This window comes from Macaca thibetana, chromosome 5 (assembly GCF_024542745.1).
Source record: "Macaca thibetana thibetana isolate TM-01 chromosome 5, ASM2454274v1, whole genome shotgun sequence".
Classification (NCBI taxonomy): Eukaryota; Metazoa; Chordata; class Mammalia; order Primates; family Cercopithecidae; genus Macaca; species Macaca thibetana.
Genome location: NC_065582.1, coordinates 135796931 through 135819743, shown reverse-complemented (window position 1 = coordinate 135819743; position 22813 = coordinate 135796931). Strand labels below are relative to the sequence as shown.

The 22813-nt window shown below is 38.4% G+C and overlaps 1 protein-coding gene across 2 annotated transcripts in view; it reads right to left on the bottom strand.

Annotated features, from left to right (window-relative positions):
- Positions 1 to 761: 761 nt before the first annotated feature.
- GPAT3 (glycerol-3-phosphate acyltransferase 3) overlaps positions 762 to 22813 on the bottom strand; it is a 69474-nt gene continuing 47422 nt past the window's right edge. For both annotated transcript variants that reach the window (XM_050790156.1, XM_050790157.1), the window contains exons 5-13: positions 19768 to 19842; positions 18816 to 18905; positions 16798 to 16891; positions 12151 to 12266; positions 9472 to 9527; positions 8866 to 8951; positions 8188 to 8316; positions 7639 to 7718; positions 762 to 2039 (exon numbers count right to left, since the gene is read on the bottom strand). In XM_050790156.1, coding sequence (XP_050646113.1) covers positions 1940 to 2039; positions 7639 to 7718; positions 8188 to 8316; positions 8866 to 8951; positions 9472 to 9527; positions 12151 to 12266; positions 16798 to 16891; positions 18816 to 18905; positions 19768 to 19842 — 826 coding nt within the window. In that variant the 3' untranslated portion in view covers positions 762 to 1939. The remainder of the gene's footprint in view (positions 2040 to 7638; positions 7719 to 8187; positions 8317 to 8865; positions 8952 to 9471; positions 9528 to 12150; positions 12267 to 16797; positions 16892 to 18815; positions 18906 to 19767; positions 19843 to 22813) is intronic.

Below are 22813 nucleotides of genomic sequence, written 5' to 3'. Positions count from 1 at the left end.
AAGCAACCCGAAAACTAGTTGTGTAAATCAGACCTGGAAGACAGAAGTTCAGATAGAGACACTACTAGGTTATCTAGTGAATACATGATAGCATTGCTATTTTGAATACAGTGATCTTAGAAAGATACACTTTTCTGAGAACTGGGCTAATGAAATAGATTTATTAATTCATGCCATAATTAACACAGAATTTTTTTTTTAAGGCACTCCTTTTTCTGAGAAAAAATAAGACAAAAAGTCACCCAACATACATATTTGAATTTGCTAATTTTCAGTCAAGATCACTCCTAATAGAGTTTGTGGGGCAAAATTTCCCCAAACAACGAAGGGAAAGTAGGGAGAGTGAGAACAGAGAGGTGGATGGCCATGAGAGTAACCTATTTGCAAGTTCTCTTTTGGGATGAAATCCAACTAGCTAGATAGATAAGAAGAGTATAAACTGATATATGCTATGCTAGGCCTACCTAGTTAGATATAATTGCCTTAATTCATCTGCAAAATAACTGTAATCTGTGATATTGCTCAAGGTGGAGTTCAGAGGGCCAGAGTCCAAATAACTAGACTAAAAAATAAGATTTAAGTGGGGGGAGGGGGGAGAGAGTCAGTGGCTCATGTTCTTGTTTCCCATTTGTTCCAGTCCAATAAAATCTAACTATGTCACTGAAATGAAAAACAAAAAACTCTTGTTTGTAATAGAAAAGAATTTAACTTACTCAAAACCAGAAAAGGGGGGAAGGGAGGGAGGAATAATGCAATACACATTTAGAAATATAGAATTTATTTATATTCATAAGACAGTTTCACATTCTGTACATGGCTACCAGAACAGATACCATACTCTCAGGAGTTCACAACGGCATTATATTGCTGTCAAACATTGCTTATGCTGTGTGAGTTGGGGAAAACTTATTTCTCCCTCTAAAAAAAATTAAGGCTCAGTTTCCAAAAGGTAATTATATCAGTCATTTTTTCTGTTTAAGAGACTGGGAAAATTAGGGAATAAACCACAAAGGGGTGGAGGGTGAGGGGTAGCTCCGCACACTCTCATTCATTCATACTGAAGTTACTCAATGTGATTTTTTTTTTTTAAGGCTCCTTCTATCTGAAAATGTGTTTGGTTATAAAAACAAACAAATCAGTAGATGGGAGGGGTACTAGGTATAGATCTACAGCATTCAAACAAGGAAAACTTAGCTCTTTGTTACCAGTTGCTGGCTAAAATGTGGTCTATGAGCTGCCTACATATAAATGCACACACACATTAACTTTGACTCACTTTTCTTTGGTGAAGCTTAATTCACCTGCAAAATAACTGTGATCTGTGACATTGCTCAAGGTGGAGTTCACAGGGCCAGAGAACTCCTGTGAAAAAGAAAAGTAGTATTTCTCTTCCAACATACTAATAACACTAATTTATGTTTCCTTTTGACTTTCAGAGCAGGTGGCCACAAAGTTGTCCCTTTTCCTAAATACAATCCTAAATACAATGGAGGGTTCCTTTCAACCTTGCAGTAGACCATAACCATAATGGTCATCTTGCACTGATGTGTAATCTCACCATTTAAGTGACTGAAGAAAGTGGCAAGGCTAATTATAAAAAGAGAGTTTGGGCATTTTTGGAGAATTACCCTATCGATGAGTTCCAAACACACTTTCAAGCACTTTTTTCTATACAAATATTTCATTCAGTCAACAGTGACGCCATCATTTTATCAAAGCAGAATCTGTTTGAACTCAGTAAACCACCTTACAATCCATGGGGCTAATGTTACAACAACAACAAAAGCCAAAAAGGGCACCTGTAGGTTCTGCCTCTGGCATAAAGAGGTAGAGACAATCATTCTGTAGAAAAGATTCACAATCATAAAAACAAAACCGAAAACAAAGCCATTCCATTTCTAAGGGCTAGTTCTAGATCTAAAGGCTGTCAGCTGTCCTCTTAGCTGACAGATCCATTGCCCACAATCATCTTGCTGTAATTTTTCTGCTGCTCTTCCTTGAGGGTGTCCTTCACCTTTGCTCTCTTTAGTCCTCCATCCCTGCGAACAGAAAGACAAATACATAAAAGATACTTTACAGCGGTGATTTAAAAGAGTTAACTTAATAATAACATGCTGTATGATGCCATGACGCTTAGGCAGCTGGGATGAAATAAGGGAAAGAACACTGGATTTGGAAACAGGAAGACCCAGATTTCAGTCTCTGCCCTACCACTTGCCAAGCATACATTGCTTTGAGGAAGCAACAATCTCTCTGATCTTTGGTTAATATAAGTAACAATATCTCCAACTCAGTTTCTTTAGAAGTTAAGGGGTGGTGTATTAAATATTTGGATTGGCCAGGTGCAGTGGCTCACATCTGTAATCCCAGCACTTTAGGAGGCTGAGGTGGGTGGATCACCTCAGATCAGGAGTTCGAGACCAGCCTGGCCAACATGGTGAAACCCTGTCTCTACTGAAAATACAAAATTAGCTGGGCATGGTGGCGCATGCCTGTAATCCCAGCTACCTGGGAGGCTGAGGCAGGAGAATCGCTTGAATCTGGGAGGCGGAGGTTGTGGTGAACCGAGATCATGCCATTGCACTCCAGCCTGGGCAACAAGAGTGAAACTTCGTCTCAAAAAAACAAAAAAAAACCAAACAAAAATTGGATTGAAACAAGGATTATTAAAACTAGGATTATTTCTCTATCTTGTTCCTTAAGGAAAACAAAATACTGGTTTTTCATCTACCTATGTCTTACTGGAAAACCATAGGAAAATTTAAAATATACACAGAAGAAACGGTAAGGGTATACTGTATATGTGTGGGTAAATTTCTTAAAGATAAATGATTATTTAAAAAAGATAAATCATTGTTCAGATATAACCCTATCTATGTTTAACAAGTTGTATTTTCATTCAAAGCACTATATTTCCAGCATTTATAATCTTTTATATTCCAAAACAGACTCAGAATAAAACAAACAACAAAATCACAAGTTGCATTCAACCAGAAGTGCCTATGTAAGCAGCATTCCTTCATTCAGAACCTGTAAATCTTTGAACTCTCTCCAGGGTGCCTGTCTGGGTATAAGAACTCTGCAGGCTTTTCCTTCTTTGGATTACACACAAAGAAACAAAGGAGTTGCTGGGAGTAGTTTGGACTACGATAGGTCACTATCTGGCTCCTAATCTAATGTTTTAGATTTTAACTGCTAGGAGAGCATGGGCTAAGAACTTGCTTACTTTATACTCTGACTGTTTAATTTTAACCTAGTTAAGCATGCATGTTTACCAAATGCTTTCTGATGATGATGAATGATCATAGGTTAGCCAGTGAACTCAGTGCCGTGAGGACAGAACTTGACCTCCATAGAGACACCTGCTTGAGACCAATGCAGTGCTCTGGCTTCTAGAGTCAAATCTAAGACGCAGCAATAAGTCCTCAACTTAAAAACAGACTGTGATCCACAAATCATCCAGGGGGTCAGTTGTGGGAAGTTTTCATGAAACAAGATGATAATTTGTTGTTAGGTCCACAGAATTGTCCACATAAGCCTCTTTTATCCAAATGAGCTTCTTCTATTAACAGCACTTACCTGAATTCTGAATAGTGAGAACTAAGGCAGCTAAAGAAATAAGAAAGGCCTTTCTCCTTTCACAAGATCCAAGCCCAAAACAGGCAAAAATGTAAGTCTTGAGCAATCTGACATCATCTTGTACAATTCTCCCTCCCAAGCACCCAATGAACCTCACGCTGCCCTAAGCACTTAAACTGTGACTTGCCACCCCTAGAGACTTCAAAATTTTACCCAATTCCCCTTTGCAATGGCAGCAGGTCCTAGTTCTTAAGGAAAGGAGCAGCCATATGTAAGAGCCAGTTTAAGATCATAAAATTATATTTTCACTCAATCTATGAAAAAAAAATCTAGATATGTTAATTCATATCCAATAGGTAAATGACAAATATATCTAGAAAGGCAATGAGGCCACTTTCTTTTCTTTAAGAGGCTAGGTAATTAAAAGTAATTTTATTGTACAATTGCATATGGCCTGATAAAAGGAAATTGGACAATTCTGACGATCATTTTTGACGGATTTAGTTCAGCCACTCTGATGGAGAGTCTGTACTTGGCTGACTCCCCTAGGTGGTTCTTGCCTCTCAAGGCTTTCTTCCCTTCCTCTGTGTCTGAGACCACAGACACTGACTTCAGGGTAGAAGCAGGAGGGTTGAGTGTCAGGTAAGACAAAGGGTGTGTAAAGAGTTTTAAAAACTGAATAAGGAAAAGGAACCCAGCTGCACATATGACCATGGGTTATAGGACATCTGTGGACCAAGGTCGTTTTATATAGTTTTATGATGCTATGATTCTGTCATTTAGTTTAACATATTCCAATGTAGATAGTGTAATACAAATGTTTAGTCCTAACCTATGCCTTAGGACCAGTCAGTTTCATACTCCAGGGTGTATGGAACTCAAATCATATACCCTGTTAGTCAAGAACTCATACTCCAGGGTGGTCAGCCAGCATTTAATCAGAAGGCTGCCTTTCAGAGATGCCACTAATGGCTTCAGCTATCTTTATCTTTATTGCCCATCGATTTCTCAAGCTTTGTTAATTAGCATAACAACTTTTATTTATTTATTTATTTATTTTTGAGACAGAGTCTTGCTCTGTAACCCAGGCTGCCGTGCAGTGGCGCGATCTCAGCTCACTGCCGCCTCAACCTCCTGCGTTCAAGGATTCTCAGGCCTCAGCCTCCCAAGTAGCTGGGACTACAGGCGTGCGCCACAGCGCTCAGCTAATTTTTGTATTCTTTTTGTAGAGACAGGGTTTCACCATGTTGCCCAGGCTGGTCTCAAATTCTTAAACTCAGGTGATCTACCCACCTCAGCCTCCTAAAGTGCTGGGATTATAGGCATGAGCCACTGCACCAGGTCCTTGCATAACAAATTTTAGAAATGAGTTTTCACTGTAGAAATTAGTGGCTTGTTAATTTGCATAATGGATATCAGAAACGGTTTACCTGGACACAATTAGTTGTATTCACACTATGTGAAAGGATAAATATTTTAGTGATACTCCCCACCCTTGCATAACGGAGTACAGTAAGTCCTCCCTGAACACCATTGATAGGTTCTTAGAAACTGTAACTTTAAACAAAATGATTTATAACAAAACCCAATATTTTTTCTCATCAACATTATAAAGAAAGTACATAGAACAAAATGATGTTATTTATTCAAGAACCTACTATAAAGTCATTTTGCTTAAAGTCACAGCCTACAAGAACCTATCAATGATGTGAAGTGAATGCTTACTGTATAATATCTAGCCAGCCCTTCTTCTAGAGGCAGACACCTTAAACTATCCTCTGCTGGTTCAGGAGGGTCCTTGGTTTCCTGGCTGACAGCCTTACTCAGATGGCCAAATCGTCCTCCTAGAAACATTGCTACAATTGCCTCAAATAAACTTTTCATGCAAAGTGTTTTTCAAACACCAAAAACGACAGCAGGAACTTTATTAACTGCATAGGACTTGAAGTATAGACTGTTTTGTGACAGACTGCTAATTTAACACCCTGTATGTAAATAAGAATCCAGTCTCCAGGCCAGGGAGTTCATGCCTGTAATCCTAGCACTCTGGGAAGCTGAGGCAGATCACCTGAGGTCAGGAGTTTGAGAGCAGCCTAGACAACATAGTGAAACTCCATCTCTACTAATAATACAAAAAAAATTAGCTGGGCATGGTGGTGCACACCTGTAGTCCCAGGTACTCAAGAGGCTGAGGCAGGAGAATTGCTTGAACCCAGGAGGCAGAAGTTGCAGTGAGCCCAGATTGCACCACTGCACTCCAGCCTGGGTGACAGAGAGGACTCCATCTCAACTAATAATAATAATAATAATAATAATAATAATAATAATAATTCAACCTCCCACTATAATGTAGGTATAGTTAACCTTCACTGATATAGACTGAATGTTTTTGTCCTCCCCAAAATTCCCTAACTACCAATGTGGTGCTATTTGGAGACTGATCCTTTGGGAGGTAATTAGGGTTAGATGAGGTCATGAGGGTGGGGCACTCATGATGGGATTAGTGCCCTTATAAAAAGAAACTAGGACTAGAGAACATGCACTCTCTCTCTTCACGCCTGCACAAAGAAGAGATCATGTAAGCACACAGGAGAATGCAGCTATCTGCAACACAAGAAGAGAGCCCTTATCAAAAACTGACCATGCTGCACCCTAATCTCAAACTTCCAGCCTTTAGAACTGTGGGAAAACAAAGGTCTGTTGTTTAAGCCACCCAGTCTGTGGTACAGTAACTCCCCCCTTATACAAGATTTTGCTTTCCATGGTTTCAGTTACCCACAGTCAACCTGGGAAAATATTAAGATATTTTGAGAAAGAGAGAGACCACATTCACAAAACTTTTATTAGTCAGTGTATTATTATAATTGTTCTATTTTATTAGTTGTTATTGTTGTTAATCTTTTACTATGACTAATTTATAAATTAAGCTTTATCATAGCTATGTACATAAAGAAAAAAACATAGTCTATATAGGATTTGTACTATCGTATTAGGAATTTACTAGGGCTCTTGGAACATATCCCCCATTATCCCAGGGGACTACTGTATTTTGTCTGGCAGCCCAAGCAGACTAATACATTCACCTATGTTCAATCTTCTTCAAACAAAAACTAAAACCATAGTGATCCATAACTAAAATATTTCACTTATTTCCCTTCTTTCAAGTTGTTCAATTTTCTTATTATACAGTTATAGCTAGAGTTAAATATGAAAGAGCCTGAAAGTAACCCCTTGCCTCCCAATGTCTGCCCTACTCACAAATCCATTCTCCCTTTCTTCTTCAGAAAAAGAACCCTAAATGTGAGATAGGCACATGACCACCCAGAACAATGACTACGTTCCCCAGCTTCCTTTGCAGCTAGGTGTTATCACATGACTTGAGTACTAGCCAATGGATACAAGCACAAGTGGGATATACAACTCTCAGCTTGTGCTCTTAGAGATGGGTGTATCCTTTTTAAAATTCCTTCCTCATAGCCATTTGCTACACACAATGAGTAGAGTTGGAACAGCCATCGTGGACCATAAGAGAAGCACAAATTGAGGAGAGTAAAGCAATACAGATTGAGCTGTTACCAGCCTTGACTGGTTATGTTTAAGTGAGAAATAAACTTGTATCTTACTTAAGCCATTGTTATGTATAAACCACTATTACTTTCAGCTAAATCTATAACTAACTAGAATGATAAATGACATTATTACCAGTGACTCTTTTTAGCTAAAAAAAAAAAAAAAAAGGCCAGGAACAGTAGCTCATGACTGTAATCCCAGCATTTTGGGAGGCTTAGGCAGGAGTTCAAGCCCAGGAGTTTGAGACCAGTCTGAGCAACACAAGGATACCCCATCTCTACAAAAAATTTTAAAATAGCTGGGCATGGTGGCAAGCACTTGTAGTCCCAGCTACTCGGAAGGCTGAGATGGAAGGATCCCTTGAGCCCAGGCAGTCGAGGCTACAATGAACTATGATCATGCACTGCACTTCAGTCTGGGTAAAAGAGTGAGGCATTCTCTTAAAAACAAAACAAAAAAAAGTGATAGTACTTCTGAAAGATCTCTTACCAGGGAAGTTCAGTCAGGCCTCCTTGTATAGCAATAGCAGACTTAACCCTGTTAGCAAACTGGACTGCATCTTCTCCTTCCTGGTTAAAAACAAACAAACAAAAATTACAAGAACATCTTAGTTTATCGAGTTTTTAATACCATCTCATAATCATTTGTATTTGTTTTAAAATATAAGATTCATATTTCAGCTCAAATGCTTTCTATTCTTAATCAATCATAGCAAATATCATTTGTTCTATCAAGAAAATGCAGTGCTGTATTGTTTAATTTTTTACCATGTGCATATATTTATCACGCTCTTTATTAGTCTTACCCAAGATAATATCTGTAGGTTCAATAAACCAAGAGCAATTGTAAAACCAACATGGAAAAGAATCTCTAAATATAAAATGGTTTGATTTAAAGGGAGCTAAATACATTATTTAAAAAATGACTCATTTGCTGAGCAAGCAGAAAAGCATGGCATGGAGAAGGGAGACACCCAGGTTTTCAGGTGAAGGTCTCCTTGCTTCTACCTGATTAGACAAAGTGTTAGCTAAGGAATACCTCTCTGGTCATTGGGGGCATGTACCACACGTCACAGACGATGGCCCAGCTGGTCATCATTCGAAGCAGGTAGCTCACCATGTTGTACTTACTGCTGTTCCAAAATGCATCACCAAACTGAGGGTTATACTGAGAAAAAAGAAAAGAAAAGAAAATACATCCCAGTTATGAACTAAAAGTAGTTTCTCATCCGTGCCCAGTGTTTTAAATGTGGTAGGCCAAACAGCTTTATCAGACTCTAGGAAAAAGAGAAGTTATTTCACTTGATAGAATTTATTAAAAAATAAAAGTAAACCAGGCCAGCTAACACGTCTGACTAGAGCTGACTACTTTTCTAAATAGAACCACAGAGTGCAGCAACAAGAGTTATTTATGTGACTATTAAATATCTGTCTCCTCACTAACTAGAAGGCTGATGAAAACAGGAACAGCAACTGTTTCACTTAACACTACGAGCAAAAACAGCGCCTGGCACAGAGTCACCCAGTATACATCTATCTACAGATAGAGAGTGAGCGCATGAGAAAGCAGAGGAGGCAAAGTGCAGAGGACTGGTACATGCAAAAACTGGTGTTCTTCGTTCTTGCAAATGTTAAGTTTAAAATGCTACCAAAATAAAATTACCAATACAATATCTTTATAATAATAATTATTATTCTTATTACGTATCTGTTTTACCTTAATTGCAACGGGATGTATGGTTCCTCCGATTTCAAAGCTCCCCTTTTTAAACATCATGACTGAAGTATTGTTGATGCAAGTTCCTGCAAGGGGGTGAGGGTAGGAGCATGAATATTTTTAAAGGGAGTCATTTTAAAAATAAATTTTAAAATAAATTATTTTGATATAAAATATTTTAAAATATCAAAATTATAGGCATTGTACTACCAAATCATAAACCAAACCCTGTCAAAGTAGTAATCCAATAGTTCTAACTAAGCAGGTTTAACAACAAGCTTTGACTTTTCTACTGAACACTCTATGGGCCTATGGGTACAACTTCCTCTCAACAGGTGATAATTTCAATACATGCAACCCTTAAAGCCATGGACAATTCTGTTCTCAGTTCACTGCCCAGAAATGACTTTTGAATTAAAAAGGTAACATGATTTCTATCAAATCTCAAAAGAAAGCAAGGAATTAATAGCTCAGAGAATGACATCCCATTCCTGTAAGAGCAGAGATCTGGGCTAAGGTTGCCAATTCTATGGCAATTCTATTCCTCAAACATTTTTGCTGGTTTATTGTTATCAACTATAGCTCGGTAGGCAGGCCCATTCTTACCTTCAGGAAAAATTAATATGGGTAATTTCTTCTTATCAGCAATATGTTCTTTTAGTCTATGAAAAAAAATAAAGGATCAAAATTTTGCCTTTTTTAAGAGAGAGGTGGATGTCCTTTTTGATATTCTTTGTACTTTACTGGCACAATTATGAAGCAATAAGGAGAAAAGAATTGAGATATAGGTAAAAGAAATAAATTTGAAGTTGTTTCCTTTCTAAAAAAGTATAAGAAGAGCTGCACTATTGTAATTTCTCAAATTTCAAAGTAAGTGATTTTTTTTTTTTTTTAGATGGGGTCTCACTCTTTCATCCAGGCTGCAGTGCAGGGGCATGATCTCGGCTCACTGCAACCTCTACCCCTTGAGCTTAAGCAATCTGCCCTCCACCTCCCAAGTAGCTGGGACCACAGATGTGCACCACTACACCCAGCTAAGTTTTTGTATTTTTTGTAGAGATGGCATTTCACCATGTTGCCCAGGCTGGTCTGGAACTCCTGAGCTCAAGCAATCCACCTGCCTCAACCTCCCCAAGTGCTGGGATTACAGGCATGAGCCAACATGCCTGGACCAAAGTAAGTGATTTTCAGTGTCTTCGCCTGTTCTTAAAAAAGAGTACTAGACATGTGACATGGACTCTGGAGACTCTGTGTCAGGAGCTTTGTGCTCTTTTCCATGTACTTAGGTTTCCTCATCTGAAAAATGGGAATATTGGGTTGCTGGATCTATCTGCATTATGGCCATTAAGTACAAGACAATCCTTAAACGATTCAGGTTGAACTTTCCATGTGTACACCATGAAGCTGAGAAAGACTGACGTTCTTCCAGGCTTAGGTCCTGTCCTCCCTGCAGCCAACACTATATTCCCAACTCTTCTCTCTAGAGCTGGTAAGGGCTGAGGTAGCCAGACTGCAGCTGCCACAGTGTCCCACTGCCAAATGATCTCAAGATAGGGAATTGTTTCTCTAACTTGAAGCAGATTCAGCAAATACTTTTCATTATGTTCTTAAGAATATAATGTGTTTATAGAAACAATAACCAATGTGCCTTCAGTTAAAGGCCTCAGGCCAAAAGCTGTTTCCTAACAAAGGTTTCTGGTAGCTCAACTCTACCCTAAACCCCAAAGGTTCCTTCTCCCATTCCTCTGTCTCTAGCTGGATCTTTTTTTTTTTTTTTTTTTTTTTTTCAAGACAAGGTCTCCCCCTGTTGCCCAGGCTGGAGGGCAGTAGTGAGGCTCAGCTCACTGCAGCCTCAACCTCTTGGTCTCAAGTGATCCTTCCTCCCAAGTAGCTGGGACCACAGGCATATGCCACCACATTCGGCTAATTTTATTTATTTTTTTATAGAGATGAGGTCTCACTATGTTGCCCAGGCTGGTCTCGAACTCCTGGGTTCAAGCCATTCTCCCACCATGGCCTCCCAAAGTGCATGGCTTACAGACGTCAGTCACCATGCCCAGCTTCTAGCTGGACTTAAGTGATAACAATCATTCAGAAAACAATCAATCATCTATTTAGCAAGTAGTTATCAATTATTTAACCTTCAAGGTGGTATCTTTTTCCTTTTTCATATATTTTTCCTTGAGGTGAAATATACATATCTAATTTATTTTTTTAATTGCTCATACTCAAGTGAGAACATATCAAATTTAAAGGTGGTAATTTTTATCTTTGAAGATTCAGTGACTGGACTATATCTAAGTCACAGCAATATAAATACATTGGCCTTCTAATCCCATCATATATCCCACCATGACTACAGAATTACATTTTTAAAAAATCTGACTAAGACAATCAGAGAAATGCAAATCAAAACCACAATGAGCCACCATCTCACACCAGTTAGAATGGTGATCATTAAAAAGTCAGGAAACAGGTGCTGGAGAGGATGTGGAGAAATACAAACACTTTTACACTGTTGGTGGGACTGTAAACTAGTTCAACCATTGTGGAAAACAGTGTGGTGATTCCTCAAGGATCTAGAACTAGAAATACCATTTGACCCAGCCATCCCATTACTGGGGTATATACTCAAAGGATTATAAATCATGCTGCTATAAAGACACATGCACACGTATGTTTATTGCGGCACTATTCACAATAGCAAAGACTTGGAACCAACCCAAATGTCCATCAATGATAGACTGGATTAAGAAAATGTGACACATATACACCATGGAATACTATGGAGCCATAAAAAATGATGAGTTCATGTCCTTTGTAGGGACATGGATGAAGCTGGAAACCATCATTCTCAGCAAACTATTGCAAGGACAGAAAACCAAATACCGCATGTTCTCACTCATAGGTAGGAATTGAACAATGAGAACACTTGGATATAGGGTGGGGAATATCACACACCAGGGCCTGTTGGGTGGGGGCTTGGGGAGGGATAGCATTAGGAGATACACCTAATATAAATGATGAGTTAACAGGTGCAGCACACCAACATGGCACATGTATACCTATGTAACAAACCTGCACATTGTGCACATGTACCCTAGAACTTAAAGTATAAAAAAAAAAATGTGGCTAAGACAGGTGATTTGCCAGGAAAATCCAATTGCAAACAGAGTTCTGTTTTAGTTTTGAGACTCAGTGCTGCTCGGCCCTCTTTGGTAGGAAGGCCAAGATTTATCAGCTTTTATGCTACTCCAGTGAACTCTGAGTAATTTCACTGCTTACCTCTTAGTAACCAGATGTCGATCCTTCATTTCTGAGCGTTCAAACCAGACATGAGGACAAGCCTTGACCATAGCTCTCTGAATAATTCCCATCAAGCCGCCATGAACCTGGCCAACCTAGAAGTACCATAAGAAAAAAAAAAATGTAAAAGACACAGTTGTCCAAAAAAAGTTTTTTAAGTACCAACAAATTTCTGTTCTCCACTCAAAGACAAGATTGGCCTTCTATGGACTGAAGTTCTTAGTCTGATCAAAGAGTCTGAAAGGTCAAATGTAAGCAAAAAGGTATTCTTTAGTAGCACCTTTGAATTTTAAGTTATGTTCTTGTGCTAGCAATCCTCTAACTTCAAAAAGTAGAGGGTTTTCAACTTGGTCAAGATTAGAGAAATGCAAATTAAAACTACACTGAAATACCATTTCAAACCCATCACACTGACAAAGATTTAAAAGCTTGACAATACATTCTGACATAAAGCTATGGATAACTTTCATACATTGCCTGGGAGAAGGCAGCAGATTACAACACAAATGGAAGAAAATTTGGCAACATCTACAAAATTGCATATACATTCATCTTTCATTTCAATAATTCCTCTCCTAGAAATTTATCCTGAAGATAAACTTCCAACAAAATGAAAATATATATGCACAAGGCTACTAACTACAGCATTACTTGTTATGGCAAAATATTAGAAACTACCTAAATGTCCAAATATAAGAAATTAGATAAATAGACAATGGTACATACAAATAATGGAGTACTATGCAGCTGGGAACACAGCAAGGTTGATCTCTATGACTGATAAAGAGTAACTTCCAGGAGATATTGTTAAATGAAAAAGACAAAAGAACAAATGCAGTATGCTACCTTTTGTGTAAGACTAAAGGGGAAATAATACACATACATGTGTTTATCTCTACAAAAAGAAATACCAAAGTCAATGAACCTACAAGAGTAGGAAGGAATGGGATGGAACGAACATGGAAGGTAGCAGCACTTCAATAAGTATACCTTTTCTGCTTTGTTTTGACATTCGGAAACGTATTGATACCCTACATACTCAAAAAATAAATAAAAGTAAATCAGTAAGGAACAAATGACAAACTAAAGCAAACTGAAGCAAATGAACCCAATTGTATTTTAAGTGAATAAAAGAATAGCATTAAAAGAAGGGGGAAACATCCAAGAAACTTACACAGACAGTGTCTAACCACATACCCTCCATCTTGGATGCAAAACATTCTGAATTCTTTTCACTAGATTTTTGTCTGTAATAGTGAAGCAATTCTGAAATAATTTTAGATGTATTATAGAATTGAGAAAATTAGTAAACATATTGATATTTTTGGGAAACAGGATTTTCACTATGAAAAAGCGAGATACAAATATGAATTGAAGGAAAGCAAGAAAGAACCTTAAGAGTTGGATGTATTCAGATTTCCAATGTAAATATTAGAAATAAATAGTAAATATAGGCCAGACGTGGTGGCTCACACCTGTATTCCCAGCACTTTGGGAGGCTGAGGTAGGCGGATTACTTGAGGTCAGGAGTTCAAGGCCAGCCTAGCCAACATGGTGAAACTCCATCTCTACTAAAAACTACAAAAATTAGCCGTATGTGGTGGTGGGCGCCTGTAATCCCAGCTACTTGGGAGGCTGAGGCAGGAGAATCACTTGAACCTGGGAGGCGGAGGTTGCAGTGAGCCAAGATCACACCACTGCACTCTAGCCTGGATGACACAGCAAGACTATGTCTCAAAAAAAAAAAAAAAAAAAAAAAAAAAAAAAAAGCACAGTGGTTCACACCTGTAATCCCGGCACTTTGAGAGGCCAAGGTGGGCAGATCACCTGAAGTCAGGAGTTTGAGACCAGCCTGGCCCACATGGTGAAACCCTGTCTCTACTAAAAATACAAAAATTAACTGGGTGTGGTGGTGGGTACCTGTAATCCCAGCTACTAGGGAGGCTAAGGCAGGACAATCACTTGAACCTGGGAGACGGAGGTCGCAGTGAGCCAAGATCACATCACTGCACTCCAGCCTGGGCAACAGAGTGAGGTGCTGTCTCAAAAAAAAAGAAATTTTAAAAATAAATATATTAAAAATACAAACATTTTACCCACATTTTTATAGGGAGAGATAGAACAAGACAGCTTTTCCCAGTACCTGAGAAAGCAAATTACAAAGCAAATGAGGCACAATGTTGCCAATAGGTAAAAGTGGATAAAGGGCGTAAGGGTGCTCTACTGTGATTTTCTTATTATTACAACTTTTCTGTAAGCTTGAAAATATTTCTAAATTTAGAAAAGTAGAGGTCTTTGTCTAGAAGGAAAAAAAAGACTAGAAAAGTCACTGAGTGAGGTAATGGATATGTTAATTAGCTTGATTTAGCCATTCTACAATATCAAAACATCTGTTGTATACTATAAATATATATAATTTTTATTTGTCAATTAAACAATAGATTTCTTTTAATAAAAGGAGAGTCACTGAGAAGAGATCTTTGATGTTCTTCAGATACAGAGTTTATATTTAGTCAAAAGAGGCCAATTATGATGTCTGGAGGCTAATGGCACCATATCATCCCACATCTGCCTTGCGCCACCTCCAATTTAAATTCAGTCAGCTTTAGTTTTCTACACTCAACCCATTGGACAGTTTGCAGTTACTATGCTTTTCTAAATTTTGACTAATATATTGCAATTGCAGTTATACTCAATCCAAAAATAAGAAAAATGGCAACAAAGTTCTGAGGTCCTTGGTCACAAATGGGTTATACTCAACTCTTTGTTGACCAGAATACAGGAGGAATATGATTTCTGAAACACAAAACCATGACCAAGGAGTGTTATGGTTTGCAACAGTTTTGGGAGGTGGGGCATAACGGGAGATACTGAGGCCATGAGGGTGCTCTTCTCATGAATGGATTAATGCCCTTACAAAATGGCTCTGGGAGTGGGTTTGCTTTCTTGGGCTTTTGGCCCTTCTGCCTTATACCATGTGATGACTCAGCAAGAAGACCATGGCCAGATGCTGGCACCCTGATATTGGACTTCCCAGCCTCCAGAACTGTGAGCCAGTTAAGTTTCTGTTCATTATAAGTTACAGTCTGTGGTATTCTGTTATAGCAGCACAAAATCAACTTTGACATTCAGATTGGTTGCCTAAGCCTCTGCTTCCTCATCTATAATAAAACTTCAGACCTAACCTGATTGGATTACAGGGAGGGTCAAATATATGCATGAAAGTGTTTGTCCACATAAATACAAGGATTATTACATACACTGAGAATTGTGCTGGGGGGTCTATCAAGGCTGTTAACATGAGGATCCTTGGACGGTCTTTAGGGAGACCCATAAACATCTTGAAATTATACATAAAATTGTGTTTGTATGATGCAGATACATGTTAGTTTTTTCTTTAAAAAGGTACATAATTATCAACTAATTCCTAACCTAAGAAAAGATTAAGAATTACCAATTCCCGTAAGTCTTTTCATAAAGGTGGCTAACGCTTCCTTGGATTCAGAAAGAGCTCAGTATTTAGAGAAATTTAATAATGTGTTAAAATGTAGTGTTCAAGAGTTATGTATCTGACCATGTATTTTAGACAGATTAAACACATGGCAATAAGTAGAAATTTTTGCAAAGGCCTTCAAAATTCCCTTAATGATTGTGTAACCCATGCAGAGTCAAATACCTGCACACGTGCCAATACTCTCCACCCTCCTACTTGCAGCGACATTTAATCAAGAATGGCTCCCTTCAAATGCCTTCTCAGAAAAACACACCAGACCATGATTATCAATCCCTGGAACTGGTAAGTGAAATAAAATCCATCTACTCTCCCTGAAGCCCAACCCACCACCATGAAAATATGAGAAGGTAATCCTCTAGGACCCTTGTCCAGGCAAACACCAACTGAAGGCACATTTAACCACCATGCAGCTTCAATTATCCTGCAGAATTTACCTGACACAGAAAGGAGATGCAGGAAATCTTGACAAATTTGTAAGGGCAACAGAAAACACAGATTTGAAAAAAAAAAATGCCAGAATATGATTCCTGTATTCATCCCCATGAAAGGCTCTTTTGAGGTATACAGTTTTACTGTGGGCTTTGTAGTTTGTTCTTGGGTTTTGTTTCGTTTTCTTTTCTTTTGGGGCTACGGGCAAGGACTGAGAAAGGCAACCTGATATAAATATTTGCCTTTCTTGCTAGATCCTTGTTAAAAAGCCAGATTTCTTTTAATTGCATATAAGTCCCTGAAGGAAGAAAGAGCTAATTGGGTGGCTGGGGGATATGTACAACTGTAAAAAGAAAGAATTTAATGTTGCAAACATTATTAAATACTGGCAGGGATTTTACAAGGAAAATGGAATCAACTTTACAAGGTACTATCAAGCTCAAGAATGTCTGCATTTCAGTAAGTTAAATTTTTACCATCTTAAATATAATGGCTACTTTCCTTCCTTTTCTTGCACTACATATTCCTCATGTAAATATATTACAAATAACTTATATAGCTACAATAGTATAATGCAGCCAAATTTCTAACATAAAACCAACTTGCTAATTTGTGCCAAAATAAAAAGTTTGATCAATCCATAAAACATGCAACTACTTGAAATATCAATGAGCTGCTCTTACCATAGCATAACATCCATCCGTTGTCAAGATTAAAACATCAATTGGGGAAGTATGGTTGGCAACACAAATGCCTCCCTTCTGGGGTCTGTATTGCCTGCAATTACAAACAACGGAAAATTCAAAGTCTTCTAAAATAGCCACAGCATGTAAATAGTCACCTTATTTTTTTAAGTGTGTGTTTGTGTGTGTGTGTGTGTGTGTGTGTATATATATATATATATATTTTGAGATGGAGTCTCACTCTGTGGCCCAGGCTGGAGTGCAGTGGTACAATCCTGGCTCACTGCAACCTCTGCCTCCAGGGGTTCAAGCAATTCTCCTGCCTTAGCCTCCCAAGTAGTTGGAATTAAGGGTATGTGCCATCAGGCCTGGCTAATTTTTATATTTTTAGCAGAGATAGGGTTTCGCCATGTGGGCCAGGCTTGTCTCGAGCTCTTGACCTCAAGTGATCTGCCCCACTCGGCCTCCCAAAGTGCTGGGATCACAGGCATGAGCACAGTGCCTGGTCTTTTTTAAGCATATTTTTAAAAATTAAGTTTGGAGGTAGATGGGCCCATCTTTAAAAGGTGATCTCTAGGCAGTATGATGAGAGTGTGGTAGGGGGCCCATGATTTTAACATTGATAATACATAGCTTTCACTTATTTAATCTGAAGCATTTTCATATTATTTTATCTTCACATCACTTTTAGTGGTTTCATGGTAACCCATGCAGAAAATTCACCGTAGTTTCCTCCCTCCTATCCTTCTATAGCAGAGGTTGGCAAACTTTTCTTATCAAGGGCCAGACAGTAAATACTTTAAGCTTTGCAAGCCAGACAATGCCTGTCACAATTACTTGACTCTGCTGTTGTGACACAAAAGCAGCCATGGCTGTGAATGACCACGGCTGTGTGCCAATAAAACGTTATTTACAGAAAACAGATGGTGGGCCAGATTTGGCCTATAGGCTTCCCGTTCAGTTTGTGGATCTCTACCCTAGAGTGAAACCAGCCTTTGACACCAATAAAGCAAAGTAGTTTTGTTTGGGCCTATACAGAGAAGAAAGAGAACCAAATACACAATTATTTAGCACATTTTCTTTAAAATTAGAAGTAATTCTATAAGAAGTTAGGAACTCCTCTTTATGTAATAAGTGTGCCTTTTCTACAGGTGTTTCTTCTGACTGCACCTCTGCCAGAGTGTTTTCTTTTACTCTTCACTTTAAAACTCATAGTCCAATTGCAAGATCATATAATTTAAAATGTTTAAAGGGTCTTTTATGTTGGTACCACACGGTAAAGCCAAATGGCAAAATGTTTCTCTTCTACAAATGAGAAAGAAAGACCAAATCAGTAAAAAAGAGATGCTTGGCCTAGAACTTTTAAAACAATGATGCTAAATCTAAAAAAATTGAGATAACAGAAAAGTAGTTCAAATGCAATCAAAATCCCTTTCACTTAGCTAATTATTTTCCTTTGCTACCTTCATTCTCTACAATTCTGGGAGAGAAAAGCAGAATTTTGTTTTAAGGCTCAATTATGGAATTTTAGAAGTAGCAGGACTAAGACTAGAGACCACATTTCCAGACTCCACGTCTAGTCCTATTTCCACCACACTACAGACCTGTCAACTTCATTGTTTTTAGAATCAGACAGACCTTGTTCAAAACCTGATTCCATTGCTTATTCACTGTAACCCTAAACAACAAATCCCAAAGCTTACATTTCTTCTCCTTTAAAATGGGTTAACAGTGCCTATCTCATAGGGATGAACTATAAGAAACATAGGGTCTGGCCTGCACACCATAAATGCCCAATTATTGAGCACAACTACATATTTATTATTATATTCTTTCTGCAAACACTGCTATTTAGTGTTTTTGTGCATTATGCCTGTGCCACCCTGAGAAGTAGAGATGAACACACTGGAAGCACTCTGACTCCACCCACTTCTTCCCACCCACTTCCAGTGCTTCCTTGTCAATCTCATGCTGAATTGACCTAGAAAAAGACAGGCACGTTGGCAGCAGATACTCACTTGTTATGATAATGAATGGTACCAGAGAGGGATCGCACACAGATCCGGCAGCAAGTCAGATGGACCAGTTCACTCAGCCAGTTTTTGAGGCTGAAGGAAATAGAAACATTTTATTGTGCCATTCTGGGCACTCTTAAGAAACAGTATAATGAAAGTTTTAATGTGCTTTTTCACAACAGCATACTGCATTCTATTCTGGTGAACCAGTACAGTTCAATTCTTATAGTCTCATTGGTGCATTTAGTATTAGATCATAAAAGTCTACCAAAAGAACTGGACATAACTCTGATGAAAAGTAGCTCAAAACCACTAGGCTATTATGACAAATTCCTGAACAAGATAAACTGAAGCTTCTTTCGTCTTGGTCTTATGAGCTTGCCAATATATAAGACTCTCTTAGGTAACTCAGTTCATTTTCTTTCTTCAATTCTCCTTCGAAAAAACAACTTCTTTCGATTAATATGGAAGTATGATAAAAAATCAAAGAAAGACTATGAAGATGAAGTAAGTGAGCAGGATTCTAATAAATGAGTAGAGAAATTTAACGCAATACAGCCAGGCGCAGTGGCTCACACCTGTAATCCCAGCACTTTGGGAGGCCAAGGCAGGCAAATCACAAGGTCAGGAGTTCAAGATCCCCCTGGCCAACATGGTGAAACCCTGTATCTACTAAAAATACAAAAAATTAGCTGGGCATGGTGGTGGGTGACTGTAATCCCAGCTACTCAGGAGGCTGAGGCAGGAGAATCTCTTGAACCTGGGAGGTGGAGGTTGCAGTGAGCCGAGATCGTACCACTGCACTCTAGCCCGGGCGACAGTGCAAGACTCCGTCTCAAAAATAATAATAATAATAATAATGCAATACATAGGAATCAAACAAATATTCTCTTTGTGGACACAGCTAAGAGTAAAAACAATCCTATGTATGGCTGGATGGAAGGAAACATTTCACCTGCTGTCTGGCAGCTGCCCAACCAGTGTAGTTCCTATAACCAGCAAACTGATCCCAATGAAAGCCAAGGTAACCCTGAAAAAGAAAAGAAAGGGTCATATAAGATTTTGACACATAGTAGGGAAGTAACCAAAAAGCTCATAAATAACAAAATTGTAAATAAGTTGTAGAGTATCCACATGATGAAATATGATGCAGCCACTAAAATAACTGGGTAAATCTACATAGATCTAACACGGAAGAATGTTCCACGATGCATTTTGAGAGACAAAAAGCAAAGTAAGTTTCAGAATAAAGTACAGAATATGATGCCATCTGCAAAATAACAACAGGCACATGTGTAACAAGTCTGTACCTGCATAGAGAAGGCCTGGAAATTTTCATAAAACTATCAAGTTAAATCTATATAATCATCAAAGGGTTAAGAGGGCTAGTGAAGGGAATACATTTAAAGGTGCTTTAATAATAAGAACACCAAAATATATCACCGTGTAGACATCTTTTAATGCAAATCTAACTGTTGTCCCTTTGCATGGTTCAAGATAACTCAGAAGTTAGCAAACAAGGTGACTGATAGCACCTCTAACCTCCATAGAGACATTGCCTTCTTTTTGAAAAGTGCTTTTAATATACATTCCAATGACTTCAAAAGGAAAGTAGTAATTTCTAGAAATGTAAATAGAATTATTCAAAAAGGAAAGTTAAGACTTAAAATCTTTCAAAATAAATAGGATTTAGTTAAAAGAGGAAAAATCAATAGTTTAATCACATTTTACTAATAAGATTCTTTAAATCATCTTTGTCAAATGAAGAAAGCAGAAACTTTAGATTATCTCATTGCTCTCTCAAATCAAACCAGAGGCCTATCTATGTCTTCCTGTTCCCAGAAGAGCATACACATTTTGCTGAATGCGTGAGGTATTCAGTAAGAAGACTGAAGGGGACCATCACTGCAGTATCAGAAGGACCCTGTGTGTTTGGGGAAGCTACAATGGCTGCCTACGGTCAAGGGTCAGGAATAGTAACCCTCTCCAGGGTGAAGCTCATTTACTGCTTTACCTCCTGATCAGATAGCTGGAGCATAAAATTGTTTGTCTTAACCAATTCCAGGTTTTACATTAGATGATGATAAAGCAACAGCTAACACTGTATGCCAGGCAATATTCTAAGCACCTTTTGTATCTAACACACTTAATCATCCCCAAGACTCTATGAGGCAATAATATTATCATTATCCCCATTCTACAGATGAAAAAATTGGAGCATAGAAAGGCTAAATAACTTACCCAAAGGTACACAGACAATAAGCAGCAGAGCCAGGACTTGAACCCAGGGAGTCTGGCTCCAGAATTCATTTTCATAAGCATGATGTTATTCTGTCTTTCAGGAGATTATTATTATTTAACATAGCAGTTTAACATTATTTAAAACGAAATAAGCAGTGTCTCATGGCTATAATCCCAGCAGTTTGGGAGGCCCAGGCAAGCGGATCACTTAAGGTGAGGAGTTGGAGACCAGCCTGGCCAATATGGTGAACGCTGTCTCTATTAAAAACACAAAAATTAGGCAGGCATAGTGGCACATCCCTGTAACGAGAATCGCTTGAACCCAGGAGGCACGGGTTGCAGTGAGCCAAGATCGTGCCACTGCACTTCAGCCTGGGCAACAAAGCGAGACTGTCTCAAAAAAGAAAAAAAAAAAAAAAAAAAAAAGAAACGGCGTAAAAAGCAGTGGTCTCAACCCAGTTGGAGACACACTCCATCAATAACATATCTGAACAGGTATCCCAATATGTTTAAGAATAATGTGCGGCCGGGCGCGGTGGCTCAAGCCTGTAATCCCAGCACTTTGGGAGGCCGAGACGGGCGGATCACGAGGTCAGGAGATCGAGACCATCCTGGCGAACACGGTGAAACCCTGTCTCTACTAAAAAAATACAAAAAACTAGCCGGGCGAGGTGGCGGGCGCCTGTAGTCCCAGCTACACAGGAGGCTGAGGCAGGAGAATGGCGTAAACCCGGGAGGCGGAGCTTGCAGTGAGCTGAGATCCGGCCGCTGCGCTCCAGCCCCGGCGACAGAGGGAGACTCCATCTCAAAAAAAAAAAAAAAAAAAGAATAATGTGCATATGCTGTACTGATATAATGTACATTATAAAACATCTGGAAACATAAAGAATGTAAAAAAAATAAGTATTTTTATGAAAAAATACAGTATTTTGAAATTATATTAATGTTGCAATTTGTCCTCACTCAAAATAGGATAATATAGTAATACATTAATAAATACATATTATTAATTTTATTATAATTATCAATTGTATGTAATGATAATGTTATCAATTGTATAATTATAATTTAATAGCATGATATATTACTATAGCTAATAAGTATAATTAATACTATTACTATTCTGAGCGAGAAGAAAGCTTTTTGAATATGCTTTCCTATAAATACCTTGTTAAATAAGGTGTTAAATCTTGTTAAAGATTTGACATAGCAATTTGAAGGTCAGGTTCTTTTTTCTTGTCAGTTACTGATGCAATAACTAAATTATTGTTTAATCTCATCATCAATTATGCAAAACTTTTAAAATAATGTTTTGCCATCTTGCCCCAAGGAGAATCACTTGTTCCTGTCCATTAAATCAGAAGGACTTTCATTTTAACATGTTTAACAATTGGGTTCAAAACTACTGAAACTTTTTACCTGCTAGATTAACAGGCCAGAACATTATGTATCCCAGTTTAAGTGAGCCAATGTTAGAGTTCTCATAGATGATATAAGTTTTCAGCCACAGTCTGCATTTTAGGAGCTTTATTGAGATACAATTCATGTGCCATACAATTCACCCCATAAAAATATGCAATTCAGTTCAGGCACCGTGGCTCACGTCTATAATGAGATCCCCCTGGCACTTTGGGAGGCCAAGGCAGGTGGATCACTTCAGGTCAGGAGTTTGAGATCAGCCTGGCTGACATGGCGAAACCCCATCTCTATTAAAAATACAGAAATTAGCCAGGCCCAGAGGCACATGCCTGTAATTCCAG